Raw genomic sequence first — 13,528 nt, forward strand, 5'->3', positions numbered from 1 at the left:
TCAAAGATCTTCCCACATGTGAGAACCATTGTGAGGGATAGGGTCTTTCAGAGCATAGTTTTGTATTTTTTTTTTCCAAATTGGCAATTTTAAACAAGATTTCAAACTTCCCCAGTTGGCTGGAGAATTCTGGGAGTTGAAGTCCACCCAGCTTAAAGTCACCAACTTTGAAAAATCTCTCCCATGGGCAGAAACTTAATTTTTGTTGCAATTTTTTAAAAAAACCAGTTAGTAGAGGCGCTGGTCACCAATGCTTCTGACCACGACCAAATCGGGTTCCCGACCAAAAACAAATCACTTTCAATTTTTATTTTTTGCCAATTGCATTTGTATTATTCATCTAGCAACCGTTAAGCCACCATTAATCGGTAACACGTGTCTTGTTTCTCCTGGATTTCAACATCTAGATTTGAAACGTTGGCAACCCAACATCATCATAATGGTGCATAGGCCACAGCGTGCCTTACCGTATCAGTCCTAATAATTCCCTTCTATTCGTATTCATTTCATGTATTCATAATCATGTCTATACCTATATCTGTTATTTAATTCATGCTTGACGAAATAGATAAGAATGATAGATTAAGATAGAGAGATAGACAGATCCCCGGGGGGGGGGAGTTGAACCTAAAAAAAAGCAATTCCAACTATTTTAATAACACACTTTCGTTTTCAATCCTGCGGGGGGGAACTCCCCTTCCTTGCGGATACCCCCCCCCCAATCCCTTTGGTTGGAACGGGTGATGGTGGCGGTTTAAGCAAGCTCTTTTTGTCTGCTACTCTCCAGAAGTTCGGCCGGGTCAGAAATATTTAATTTTTTTTTCCTAAGGAGCCTCGAAAGGAGAGCCCAGCTGGAAGGCAGCGAGAAAAGCAGAGGATAGGGAAAGATCGATGCTGGTTCTTGCACAGCGCGCCTCTCCATCAAGGGCGCAATCCCCAAACGCAGCCATACAAACCCACGCACGATTCTCCCCGCCGCCCTCAGGCCGATCTCGCCTCTCCGCTCAACCCAGCTGGCTTCTTCATTCCCTCCCCCGCCTTTCGCTTCTCAACCCCCACAACTGCAAGCAGCGGCCGGTTGGGAACTGCAGCAAACGAGGAGGGGGAGGGATAGAAGTCCGCAAGCCGCTTGGAGAGCCTCCCCCAAGTTGGGTAAAAGGCTCTTCTGCCTCTCCGAAGCCAGAGATCCAAGCCTGCTCCCGGGCTTTCCTCTTCGACCTTGCCGGCGTCCTGCGCTGGCTCGGAAACGCGCGATCCCCGAAGCGATCGCGCCCTAGCCCGCCCTGCCAGATCCCCGATCGTTCCAGTTCCTGGGCCGCCCAGATCCAGAGGCTGCCTCCTCCTCCTCCCCGCAAAAGCCTCCACCTCTTCGGGTGGCGCCTCTCCCAATCCGGTCGGGCCAGAAAAGCCAAACAAGGAGGGTAGCTCGCCTTCCTCTCCTCCTCGCGCCTCCCTCTCTGCGTCGAGGGCTGGGCCGCTTCTCCCTCTTTCTTTCCTTTTTCCCTCCCCCCCCCCTCTCTCTTTCTTTCGCTCCTTCCCTCCGGGCTTGGCGGGTCCAAAGATTTTCCCTGGGACGGGCTCCCCTCCGTTTTTTCTCTCCTTTGCTTCTTGCTGGCGCTGTTGCTGGAAGCGCCAAGAAAGAGGCGAGATTGCAAATGAAAGCTTCCTCCCGTTCCCACCGCCGCCCCACGTTGGAAAGTGAGGAGTGGGGGGCGCCTCGACCCCTTTGAGAAGCAGAGCGGTCCCGGCGCGTCGAGAACGCGCCTTTTTCGAAAGGAGAAAAGTTGGTCCGGAGACCTTCGCGCGCACTTGCGCGCTCCCGCCCCGGTTGTGTTGTCTGTGCGTTTGTCGATCAGGTGGGTCACAATACCGTGGGGCCTCTTCTAGCTGCGGGAGGGGGGTTGTGGATAGGGAGGAGGGGTCTGCCTATTTGGGGGTGGGGAATTGGTGATTGGGGGGGTTAAAGCTTCGTGGGTATCGATCCTTTGATTCGATGCGCGGACGAGGAAAGGGAGGCTGTTCCTTCCAGGTTTGAATTGGGGGGGAGGGGAAGGGGGTTGGATTGGAGAAGGGAGGGGGGCTAAAATCGCCCCCCCCTCGAAGCTTGCTCGGGATGGCCAATTCAGGCCTGAAAAGGCAGTTCCAGCAAGCGCAGGATGCTATAAATAGATCATATAATATCAGTCCGCCAGCACCCCACTCCATTTTTCATTCATTGCTGAGCTCAAAACATTTTCTCCACTTGAAGTTGAGTGTGCAAATTCCAGGTAGGGGTGTTTATTTGTTTTTTTAAATCTAGTGCTTTGCAGAAACCTGCATATCCAACACAAATATATATATAAACAATGGCAGCAGATTAGATTTTGATTTCCCTCCTTTTGAAAGGCCCAGGATAGGAATTGGGGTGTTTTGGCACAGGTTTCATTATGCACCTTCAGGTAAAGTTAAAATGGTAAGGTAAGCCTTGTACCTCCGGTTTATTTATTTTAATTTATATAACTGCCCTCCCTCTCTCCAATTTGGCCTCTTCGAAAATTCCTTTCTGTGTGAGGTGGCTCTTAAAAATTCCTTTTTATGTGAGGTTGCTCTAGCAAACCTCTTCTCTGTTGCTAAGGAAGCGGAAAAGCTGAAATTAACAGCTGGAATAGGCCAAAAGAGCTGGCGTGGAAGAGAGCAAAGTTCAAAGAGCCATCACTTTTGGTAGCTTGGCTCTCAAAACATCCTGGTGCCTATCTGATAAGCGATGTTTTGAGATGGTTGTTTGCAGAGGTATAGATATGAAAAACTGTAAACCAGTGAGCCGAAAACTTAGTGAAAGGGTTCAAGGTGAACAGGGAGTTCTATGAATAGGTGAGATGTCCCTTCGGATAAATGTCTGAGGCATTTATCACTACAACATTGACAACTTTAAAATGTGGATTTCAACTCCCAGAATTCCCTAACCACTGGGCACTTCAACCCCAGGAATTCTGCAGTCGGCATGCTGGCTGGGGAATTCTGGGAGTTGAAGTCCACATATATTAAACATCCCGAGATTGAGAAACATTGGTTTAAAAAATATTGGCAGTGAGACCCCAAAGAGTCTTCCCCCTAACTTTAAGGTAAGGATGCATCACAGATTCTCAGTGACAAGGAGAAAAGAATTTGTGTCTGTTTATAGCACTGTTTCTCAACCTTGGAAACCTTAAAATAACTTGTTAGAATAGAATAGAGCTGGAAGGGACCTTGGAGGTCTTCTAGTCCAGCCTCCTGTTCAAGCAGGAGATCCTACAATCTGAGACAAGTGACTGTCCAGTCTCTTCTTAAAAGAGTGGGTGCTCCAGTGATGGAACACCCACAATTTCTGAAGACAAACTGTTCCACTGGTTAATTGTCCTCACTGCTAGAAAGCTTCTCCTTAATTGCTTCTCTCTTTGATCAGTTTCCCACCATTATTTTTTGTCCTGCCTTCTGGTGCTTGGGAGAATAATTTGACCCCGCTCTCCTTTGTGGCAGCCCCTCAAATACGGAAGTACTGCTGCTATGTCACCCCTAATTCTTCTTTTCTTTAGACTAGCCGGACCCAAAATCTGCAGCCATTTTCATATGGTTTAATCTCCAGGCCTTTGATCATCTTAGTTGCTCTTCTCTGAACTTTTTCCAAACTTAAAAGACTTCAACTCCCAGAATTCTGGGATCTTGGCTGGCTGGCTGAGGAATTATGGGAATTGAAATCCACAGGGACTTAAGAAGCCCTGGTTTAGAGAAACTGCTTTCATTATTATCTTTTCATGCATTCTCCACCACCACTACCACCAAATTAGAGGTAGCTAAGATATCTAACTATTTCCCTTAGGGCAAAGTCTATTTATCTCAGTGGGAGTTAGTACTTCTGAATAATGATGAGCAGAATTCCCCAGCCAGCATGCCGACTGCAGAATTCCTGGGGTTGAAGTGCCCAGTGGTTAGGGAATTCTGGGAGTTGAAATCCACATTTTAAAGTTGTCAATGTTGTAGTGATAAATGCCTCAGACATTTATCCGAAGGGACATCTCACCTATTCATAGAACTCCCTGTTCACCTTGAACCCTTTCACTAAGTTTTCGGCTCACTGGTTTACAGTTTTTCATATCTATACCTCTGCAAACAACCATCTCAAAACATCGCTTATCAGATAGGCACCAGGATGTTTTGAGAGCCAAGCTACCAAAAGTGATGGCTCTTTGAACTTTGCTCTCTTCCACGCCAGCTCTTTTGGCCTATTCCAGCTGTTAATTTCAGCTTTTCCGCTTCCTTAGCAACAGAGAAGAGGTTTGCTAGAGCAACCTCACATAAAAAGGAATTTTTAAGAGCCACCTCACACAGAAAGGAATTTTCGAAGAGGCCAAATTGGAGAGAGGGAGGGCAGTTATATAAATTAAAATAAATAAACCGGAGGTACAAGGCTTACCTTACCATTTTAACTTTACCTGAAGGTGCATAATGAAACCTGTGCCAAAACACCCCAATTCCTATCCTGGGCCTTTCAAAAGGAGGGAAATCAAAATCTAATCTGCTGCCATTGTTTATATATATATTTGTGTTGGATATGCAGGTTTCTGCAAAGCACTAGATTTAAAAAAACAAATAAACACCCCTACCTGGAATTTGCACACTCAACTTCAAGTGGAGAAAATGTTTTGAGCTCAGCAATGAATGAAAAATGGAGTGGGGTGCTGGCGGACTGATATTATATGATCTATTTATAGCATCCTGCGCTTGCTGGAACTGCCTTTTCAGGCCTGAATTGGCCATCCCGAGCAAGCTTCGAGGGGGGGGGCGATTTTAGCCCCCCTCCCTTCTCCAATCCAACCCCCTTCCCCTCCCCCCCAATTCAAACCTGGAAGGAACAGCCTCCCTTTCCTCGTCCGCGCATCGAATCAAAGGATCGATACCGAATTCGAATTATGGGAATTGAAATCCACAGGGACTTAAGAAGCCCTGGTTTAGAGAAACTGCTTTCATTATTATCTTTTCATGCATTCTCCACCACCACTACCACCAAATTAGAGGTAGCTAAGATATCTAACTATTTCCCTTAGGGCAAAGTCTATTTATCTCAGTGGGAGTTAGTACTTCTGAATAATGATGAGCACTCAAAATTTCACAAGGAGATCTTATAGTTGCTACACTTTGGGAATGGTGTTCTTGCATTTTGAGGATTGAAGAGATGGTTGGGGCAATCCAGTGATGCCACAGCAGGAGAGATATGGCCAAGATAAACAAACAAACAGGTTTTGACTTGATGATTTCTTATGCTGTGAGAATATTCCTTTGTGCTGAGTTTATGCTATTCCAAAAGAGTTGTTCTGTCCCGAATGCAGGCTTTTATGCAGGGAAGGAATATGTTGCAGACATAAAACGGTTTCTGCAATTTTGGAACATCTTAGAAGTGGTGCTGAGTTCCCACATGTGGCTAAATCAGGATTGTTACATTATAATTTCTTGAGCAAGTCATAGTAGCCAAATTTGGTTCAAATGCTAAATCAAAATAGATGGATTCACAGGCTATGTTAAATCAAAATCAAGAACATTAGGATTCAGTGGGAAAGAAGGAGAGCAAATATGCAAAATAAGCAAATCAGGATATAGGTTAAATTGTGAATACATTAAGAGACAGAAAAAAAGAGACAGGAAGACAGACTCTTAATTCCAAATTTAGCCAAATCTCTGCTTTTTCTGTAAAGTGAAAATGCAATTTTGTTCTTTGGGGGGGGAAGGGAGTGAGAATTATGTGTGGGAATATTTGAACACTCTTTCCCACTTCCGATATTTCCTCTACTCAGAGATTAGGCTAAATAATTATAGAATTACAAGCTGTCCATTTTTCTGTATCTCGCTGCATTCAGAAATTCAACTCATAACCTGCATTCTCTAACACATCTCAAGGAACACTAGATCAAATTGAAAACTGACTGAGTAAATTGGATAGAAAAGAATTGGTATGAGATGAGTGAAAATGTATGGATATACAAAATTATATAAAATATATTTGCCCTCACAGCAAACTTTTTGGAGTAAGTCATTATTATTCCTGCTGTTCCAGACACAAAGTAAAATAGGTCACAATAATTGAAGTGAATGGTTATATTTTCACTAATGACCTTCAGAGAACCTGTTGTGCCCACTTACCCTATAACTTTTAAAATGACCAAAAGCCATTTAAGGCTTTCTCTTATATGTTTCTTATAGTTGAGTCCAGTGGTTCTCAACCTTGGTGGACTTAAAGATGGGTGGACCTCAACTCCCAGAATTCCCCAGCTAGTATGGGCTGCTTGTAGAATTCTGGTAGTTGGAGTCCACCCATTTTCAAGTTGCCAAGATTGAGAAAGTGTGATCCAGTCCTTGCCGCACCCCAACTCTTCCCCCCTTGCTTGTTCTCTTTTAGGCAATTAGTTCATCAATTTAAAACTGCCTCCTCCATTTCAGAAGGGGGCAAAGGCTGGAATTAGCCTGGTGTGATATTTTGGAGTGCCTGAATGATGGAGAATACCGTACTGTGGCTTCCTTTTCCTATTGAAGCAACAATATGCTTATTTGTAAAAACACGGGAGGGTAAATTCCCACCTCTTCTTTTATCCAGTTTGTCCATGATGCTAGACCCGTGATGGCGAACCTATGGCACGTGTGTCAGAAGTGGCACGCAGAGCCCTCTCTGCTGGCACGCATGCCGTCTCCCCAGGTCAGATCTCCGTGGCGTTTCTTTCATGAGGTTCTGTTTCCCTGCAAACAATGAAACAGAAGCTCACAAAAGAAAATGATCTCAACTCTTATCGCACTGCCGGTGTTGGGATGCCCTGCCTCCTGCTGTCCAGTTGGTCTTTGGGTCTCTGCTGCGCATGCACGCATGTCCGTGCATGCACGGGCATGTGCGTGTATGTCTTTCAGTTTGGGCATGCGCACACCCGTAGTTTGGGCACCCAGTGTCTAAAAGGTTCGCCATCACTGTGTTAGAAGAAGTTGTATGATGTGGCAGTCAGTTCTACTTGCCCTTACGTAAAGTGCTATCACCATCTCTATTTTCCTGAACAGAGAAAATTATATTCCCCGACAGCCAACATCCCAAACAACCGTAAGCCTGGATGACCCTTAATTTATGGACAAGCTCAATTGTGGTGTACATGAAGAATGAGTCAGAAACTTCAGGATTTGAAACACTACTAATCAAGCCGAAAGCAGATGCAGAGAAACCCACCAAGTTAAGCAGCATACTTTGCAGTGGGAATCCGTTTCCGGAGAAAATTTCAGCCGAATTGACTTTTAATCTTCACTTTCCACGACGCTGGTAAAATAGACATCCTGGGCTGGAGGCCTCCTTTGGAGAGAACCAGGATTTATTCCCCGTGCGATGTTCTTAACCAGAGCCAAGTCGTGGCTCCCTAAACTGTCCTGGTGGACAGGAAAGCAGGACTTCAACCAAGAGGAGCGTTTGAAGGAAAAACCGGAGGTTTCCGTGAAATGTACGGGGCCTCCCAAGGCAAGATGGTGGAGTGGCCGCCGGCTTTTGGAAATGATTGGATGGGGCCAAGGCTCAGCGGTGGGAGGGCACTCGCTGTTTGCTGGGATACCTCAATATGTTGCTCCTCACAAACCATCGGTGGAGACTCCCGAGCACTTCCAGATTTGCTTCAACTTCACCCGACACCTCTTTGACCTGTGCGTGGTGACCCTGCTCTGTGCATCCTCTCCAGCTTTCCGGTTGGTTATGGATATCCTGGGATTTGGAGGACCCGTGAAGGTGTGGCTCCATGGCTTGGCCTGTTTCTTGGTCAGCGCCTATGGGATGTACTTGGTTCTTTGGTTGGTCCAGGAGTACCTGTTGCAATTTGCCTGTCTTTATGGGTTTTTACAGACCATGGTTTTGTGGGTCAGCATCCGGGCTGGATCGCCAGAGCCTCCAGAGGACAAACAAATTGACGGACTCGATGCAGAACAAGAAAGTGAGCAGCCCGCGGCTAATGGATGTAAGCAAGAATCACCACTATGAGGAGGAAAATTGTGTTGACCCACCTTGTTGTGTCAGGGCAGGGACTCAAGCCCGAGAGATTGAATGAAGTGGGCGTTGGAGGATCAAAAGACTAACATTTTATCTCGTATTTAAGATGGCTGGACAGAAATTGGGAGAAGAAAAAGGTAACGAGGAGAAACAGTATTTCTCAAAACGAGCAATGACTCAAAAATAAGGACTACATCCGCAGAACTTTCCCACATCGGTTGTTTTAAATTCCACTTCTCAGTGCAGAAAAGAAACTTAACAGATGGGATCCATCCAGAATTATTATCATCTAGCGGGGCTCAGCCAAAATCACAGAAGGAAGAGGTGTGAGATTCATCTACCTTAAAGATATAAACCAATCTCAGCCTGGTTTGGGGGTGTTATGGCTACCCCTAGAGGATTCTGGGAACTGTAGTTTTTGAAGGGGAGAGGAGACAGAAATTATTAACTCTCTATGGGGTTCTTGATGGGCGTCTGGTTTGAACCTGTAGTGCCCAGGTAAAATATCTTTACAAAAGAAAGCAAATAACATCCACAGTGTAGCCAATTCCTGCATATTTTCAAGGGCCTACGATTTTTCCCTGCTTTGGCCTCCTATTGCTTCCTGGGTGACAGTGACCTGGTGAAGACCATCAAGAACAGGCAGCTGAAAATAAAGAGTAGCTGCTGTTCCTAAATGTATGGTTTAGCCCCTGAAGGTCTCCCAACTTGGCAATGTAAAGACTTGTGGACTTCCAACTCCCAGAATTCCATGGCTGGCTGAGGAAATCTGGGAGTTGAAGTCCACAAGTCTTAATGTTGCCCAGTTTGGAGACCTGTGGTCTAGCCTGTAAGAGCAAACGGTTGCCTTTTAAGATAGGTTGGATGGACTAAAAACAATGGCTCATTTAAAAGTTTAGAGGAGAGCCAATAGTTGAATTTCCTGGGGATAAAATCCAGTGTATCCAAAGATCTACCGTCTTTTGCCAGGGAGAAGTAAGAGAAGGCATGATAGTTGTATCTATATTTGCGCCATGGAAGATACGTACCCCAGTGGACGGGAAGGAGAGGTCTACCTTCCAGAGGATTGAGAAGTGGACATCTGAAAGGCAGATGGTTTTAGTGCAGTTGGCAAGAAGGGTAGAAGATTTACAGGAGTCTTAATTTGTGGGTGACAGGGAATCCAGGAAGATTAAATATCTGGCACCCCTTTGCAGAACACCAGCAGAAATAAAACCCTTGAATTCATTCCTGAGCTGGACCTATTGCTGCTTTTTATGTGGGGCGAGTTGACTTTCCCCAGCTAATTCTAGTAGAATTGTTGATGGGTGGGGGACAGACGTTTAGAATAATATTCTGTTTCTTCCACCCCATATCTCAGGGAGAAGCAGTTCTGAGCCTATAGTTTCAATATCCCCAATTGCCCAGGGCTCCCCTTTCACCAGCAACGAGATTTTTACCCAGTTTTGAGAAGCTCCGGCTCTTCTCATTTTCTTGACTCCTTTCTCACTTTGGGGCAATATTTGGATCACTGAACCAGGGTCCACATCCCCTTATGGTAAAGAGCTGTTCTGAGCCAAAGACTTCGTGGCTTAGTTTTATATTGTCCAGGCAAACATACAGAATCGGTGGCTCGCTTATATTTCCCTTTCTGCAGTCTCACCGAGCGTACAGAATGGTGAATGGCAGCTAAGCTGTTTCCAGGATAATGCAGGTCCATCACTGATATGTCTTTGTAATGTGATTTGTTTTTGATTCCTCAATTGCCTTATTTTAAAGCAAGCCACCCTCGCATAGGTCATTTCAACTATCCATGCACAGGTTGTCCTTAGAAGCAGGACAAATAGAAAGTACATGTTGGACACCAGGTAGAAGCTAACAGAGAAGTTAGGAGGCTGGTATTTTGGGAAAAATCCAAATATTCTGGGTTTTTTTTTGAGGAAGAATGGTGAGGAAGCTGATTCTGGTATGTAGATTCCTAATTGCAGAAGTTTGTTCTTCAATTAAGGTTGGCATGTTTCGTTTCCTTTGAAATGTTTATACCACAGAAAACCCTCCTAGATATTTATGACTCTAATCTCCATGGGATTTGAAATCCAAAAAAAGAATCCAGAAGGAGGGCATTAGGTCCCCTGCTCTTGGTCCAGATTCTAGCACAAAGTCCGTGCCTTCATCTAAAACGAAGGAGTCTCCAAATTCGGCAACTTTAAGACTTGTGGACTCCAACTCTCAGAATTGTGGACTTTCAACTCCCAGAAGTCCTCCGCCAGTCATGCTGGCTGAGGACTTCTGGGAGTTGAAGTCCACAAGTCTTAAAGTTGCTAAGTTTGGGATTTCCTGATCTAGAACAAGGATGGGTCAACCTGTGGCCTCCCATGTGCTAATAAAAATTACCATTCTCAGCCTTTTCCATCACCGTGGCCCAAGTTATCAGGCAATGGTGGGGGTGGTCTAGATTCGACATTCCTGTTCTATCAGCAAACCATCCCATGAGAAGGTTCAGCTTACCTTCCTGCAGATCCCTTTTTATGATACATGATGTGTCACTTCCGCAGTCCCAGATGCTATGAAGTCTTGACTCAAAATGATCTTGTCATTTGAGCAATGCTCATTGCATTCATTTCCCTAGCGGCATCTACCCCCACTTCCTTCTGCATATGGAATCCAGTGGGGCCCTTCAATTATCCCATGGAGGACATCAGCTGGGGAAACCTCGAGAACCTGGGGGGGGTTGAGTATTATTTCAAAGGCAGTGATGTCTCATGCAGTGTGGCGGCTGACAGCCGTGCCGTTTCAAAACTAAATTTGGCACGCAAGAGCTGGGAGAGGGAAGGAGGCCTCATGACACGTCAGCTAACCTTGGGAAAACATAAGTAAGCAAACCCTCTTCCCAGAGGCTCTGGGGCTTTGGCAGCTGACTGTTCCAATGGATTGCCAGAACAGTCGTATCCACAGTGCCTCTGGTGCTGTGCCTTCAGATGACTCATTTTAAAACTCCCCTTTGGCAATACCCTGCAATACAAAAGAGCCTTTCAACTTCTTCCTCTTTTTCTTTTTCTCCACAATGCACATCTGGAGCGCAGGGCAACCACTCAACCAGCATATCTTCGCTCCTTTTCCCAAATAGCAAAACAGACTGACGCATGGGTGGAACTGTAGCTTCAATGGAAACTACGGGGGCTTTACAACTCTAGGGCAAAAATCACCAGCATCTTCCTCCTCTCCTTGAGCGCAAAGGTTTGTCCTCCCAGCCCCAGCCAAGCCCTCCAAAATTAGGGAACGACTATATTCCATCAACTCCCATTCGCGGGCTGGGGGCTGAGGTGATGTAGTCTAGTCCAGGGGCCTCTAAACTTGGCAATTTTAAGACTGGTGACCTTCAACTCCCAGAATTCCTCTATGCCCATAGTGGCGAACCTATGGCATGTGTATCCGAAGTGGTACATGGAGCCATGTTTCCCGGCACGCGCGGCGTCTCCTGTTCCTCTTCCGGGTTTCTGGCGCTCATGCTCACACAGTGATCAGCTGGGCTTTGTGCGTGCGGAAGTGCCGGAAACTAGAAGAGCTGGTCTTCCATTTCCCGGCGTGAGCATGGGTGCTGGCCAGCTGATTGCCATGTTTACACGCTGTGCATGCGCAGCAGTAACTTGCTGGCCGGAAGTTCCAGAAGTTCATTTCCTGGAGCGCGTACATGCCCCTTGGGCAGCTCCTCTTCCTGGTTGTGGCCCAGATAAGCGCGCACGTGAAGTTCTCCCTTTTTGGCACTTGGTCGGTGCCAAAAAGGTTTACCATCACTGCTCTCTGCTATGTTGGCTGAGGAATTTTGGGAGTTAAAAGTCCAGAAGTCCTGGCCTAGTCCAAAGACAGGCCAAGCTGGAAGAAGGAAGGAAGAGAATTAAGATGTATCTTAAGAACACAGTGGCTTTTAATTCTTTTTTTTTTAGTAACCTCTTCCCCTTCCCTCCCCCCTCGTTTTTAATAGAAGAAAGCGGATCAAGACTGTCTCTTCTTGAGAGGGATTTGTATTGGCAGGTGGAGAGGAGATATGTACTTTTCTTCCCCTCAAACAGTAGAATTAATTCAAACAAAAATAAATAGAATTAGTCCCCCCCCACAAAAAATGTCCTGTTAAAAAGAAATTGGAGCTTGTTTTTCCTGCCTTTCTGATTCTCTCTTAACATGTGTCCTAACCTCACACCCATAGAAGGAAATTACAAGCTTATTTTCTATCTCGATTATTCTCTCTGTACATAGATTATTTTTTTTAAAAAATCTTTTTTATAGGCTTTAGAAGTATTGACATGGGAAAACTATGACATCCTCACTCTTTGCCAAACTCCCAAGTACATATGTTTTTTTTTTAATTTATATAAGTAACACCTCCAAAATGGCATGTGTTGAAGGTGTTACAAATTTACTGTGACGTGCCATGCATTAGCCAAAAGGTACTGTGACATTCACACCAAAACATGCCATTATACCAGATCCCTTACAGTACAGTATTGTTATGTTCACCATTGGTGGGCTAGTAGGATTAGACGCATAATGCAATCCTGGATCATTTATTAGGAAAACTGTGAAAAAAGCATTTGCCAGTTGTGGAAGTGCAAAAGGGGGAGATAACACATGTGATGAAAAGGATTCTTCCCATTCCCTTGATTGTGCCACCTCTTACACACGGAGAACTGAACTACACCTCTTCCTGGTTCCTGATGTTATTTTTGCACCACTCTAGGAGTCTAGAAGTTCTCTACGGCCTTTTTGAAGGAGAACATTGCTGTCTATGGGGTATGGGACATATGGCTTTTTTTGGAAGAAATGTTTGATGGATAGGGGAAAGATTGCATGGAATAAGGGTGTGTGGATGAGAGAGGTACATGAATTAGCCAGCATATGTTCTAAGCCCTGTTTGTCATTAAATGCTTCTGTTCTGGATCTGGTTATTTTTTCAGTATGTTAAAATATATCTATATATTTAAATAAAAGGAAAATTTTAACGAGTATGGTAGCTTATATCTAGTCACAGCCACATGAATTCGTTATATCTAACTAGCTGGATACCTGTGCTTCGCTATGAAACTATGTGATCGGGCTTGATAAATTGACACTTAAAGCTTGAAAATTAATGTAGAATGTGGAACATCAGAGCATGTTAATATAAGGCAACTGGCAGTTGGAACAGAGTTCTTTTCAGGTGGGGAGGGGGAGTAGAATGTCTAAGAACCAGAGTGTGTTAATATAATACTATATAAGAAATACTAATTATCCGATTGTCATTTTGAAAAATCCTTTCTTAACGAGCACCTAGAAGCCAAGAGGAACATACAGTATGTACCAAATTTCAGGTTTGTAGGCTTTACAGTTCTGGAGATTTCATGAAGAGTGAGTGGTATTTGGCATAGGTAGGTAGGTAGGTAGGTAGGTAGATGATAGATAGATAGATAGATAGATAGATAGATAGATAGATAGATAGATAGATGATAGATAGATAGACAGACAGATAGACAGACAGACAGATAGATTACAGACAGATGA

At 44.8% G+C, this 13,528-nt stretch overlaps 1 protein-coding gene across 1 annotated transcript; it reads left to right on the top strand.

Moving 5' to 3' along the window:
- Positions 1-1,448: 1,448 nt before the first annotated feature.
- CUNH6orf47 (chromosome unknown C6orf47 homolog) lies at positions 1,449-12,994 on the top strand. Its single transcript, XM_014060516.2, has 2 exons — positions 1,449-1,856; positions 7,051-12,994. Exon 2 carries the CDS (start codon positions 7,367-7,369, stop codon positions 8,003-8,005), a length of 639 nt encoding a protein of 212 aa, XP_013915991.2. The 5' UTR covers positions 1,449-1,856; positions 7,051-7,366; the 3' UTR covers positions 8,006-12,994.
- The last annotated feature ends 534 nt before the right edge of the window (positions 12,995-13,528 follow it).

This window comes from Thamnophis sirtalis, unplaced genomic scaffold (assembly GCF_051295495.1).
Source record: "Thamnophis sirtalis isolate CommonGarterSnake01/CBP01778 unplaced genomic scaffold, rThaSir2_p1.2 scaffold_3, whole genome shotgun sequence".
Taxonomy (NCBI): Eukaryota; Metazoa; Chordata; class Lepidosauria; order Squamata; family Natricidae; genus Thamnophis; species Thamnophis sirtalis.

What these genes read in the sequence shown, in the direction of transcription:
- CUNH6orf47 (XM_014060516.2), top strand. Translation starts at nt 7,367, where the DNA reads ATGTTCTTAACCAGAGCCAAGTCGTGGCTCCCTAAACTGTCCTGGTGG.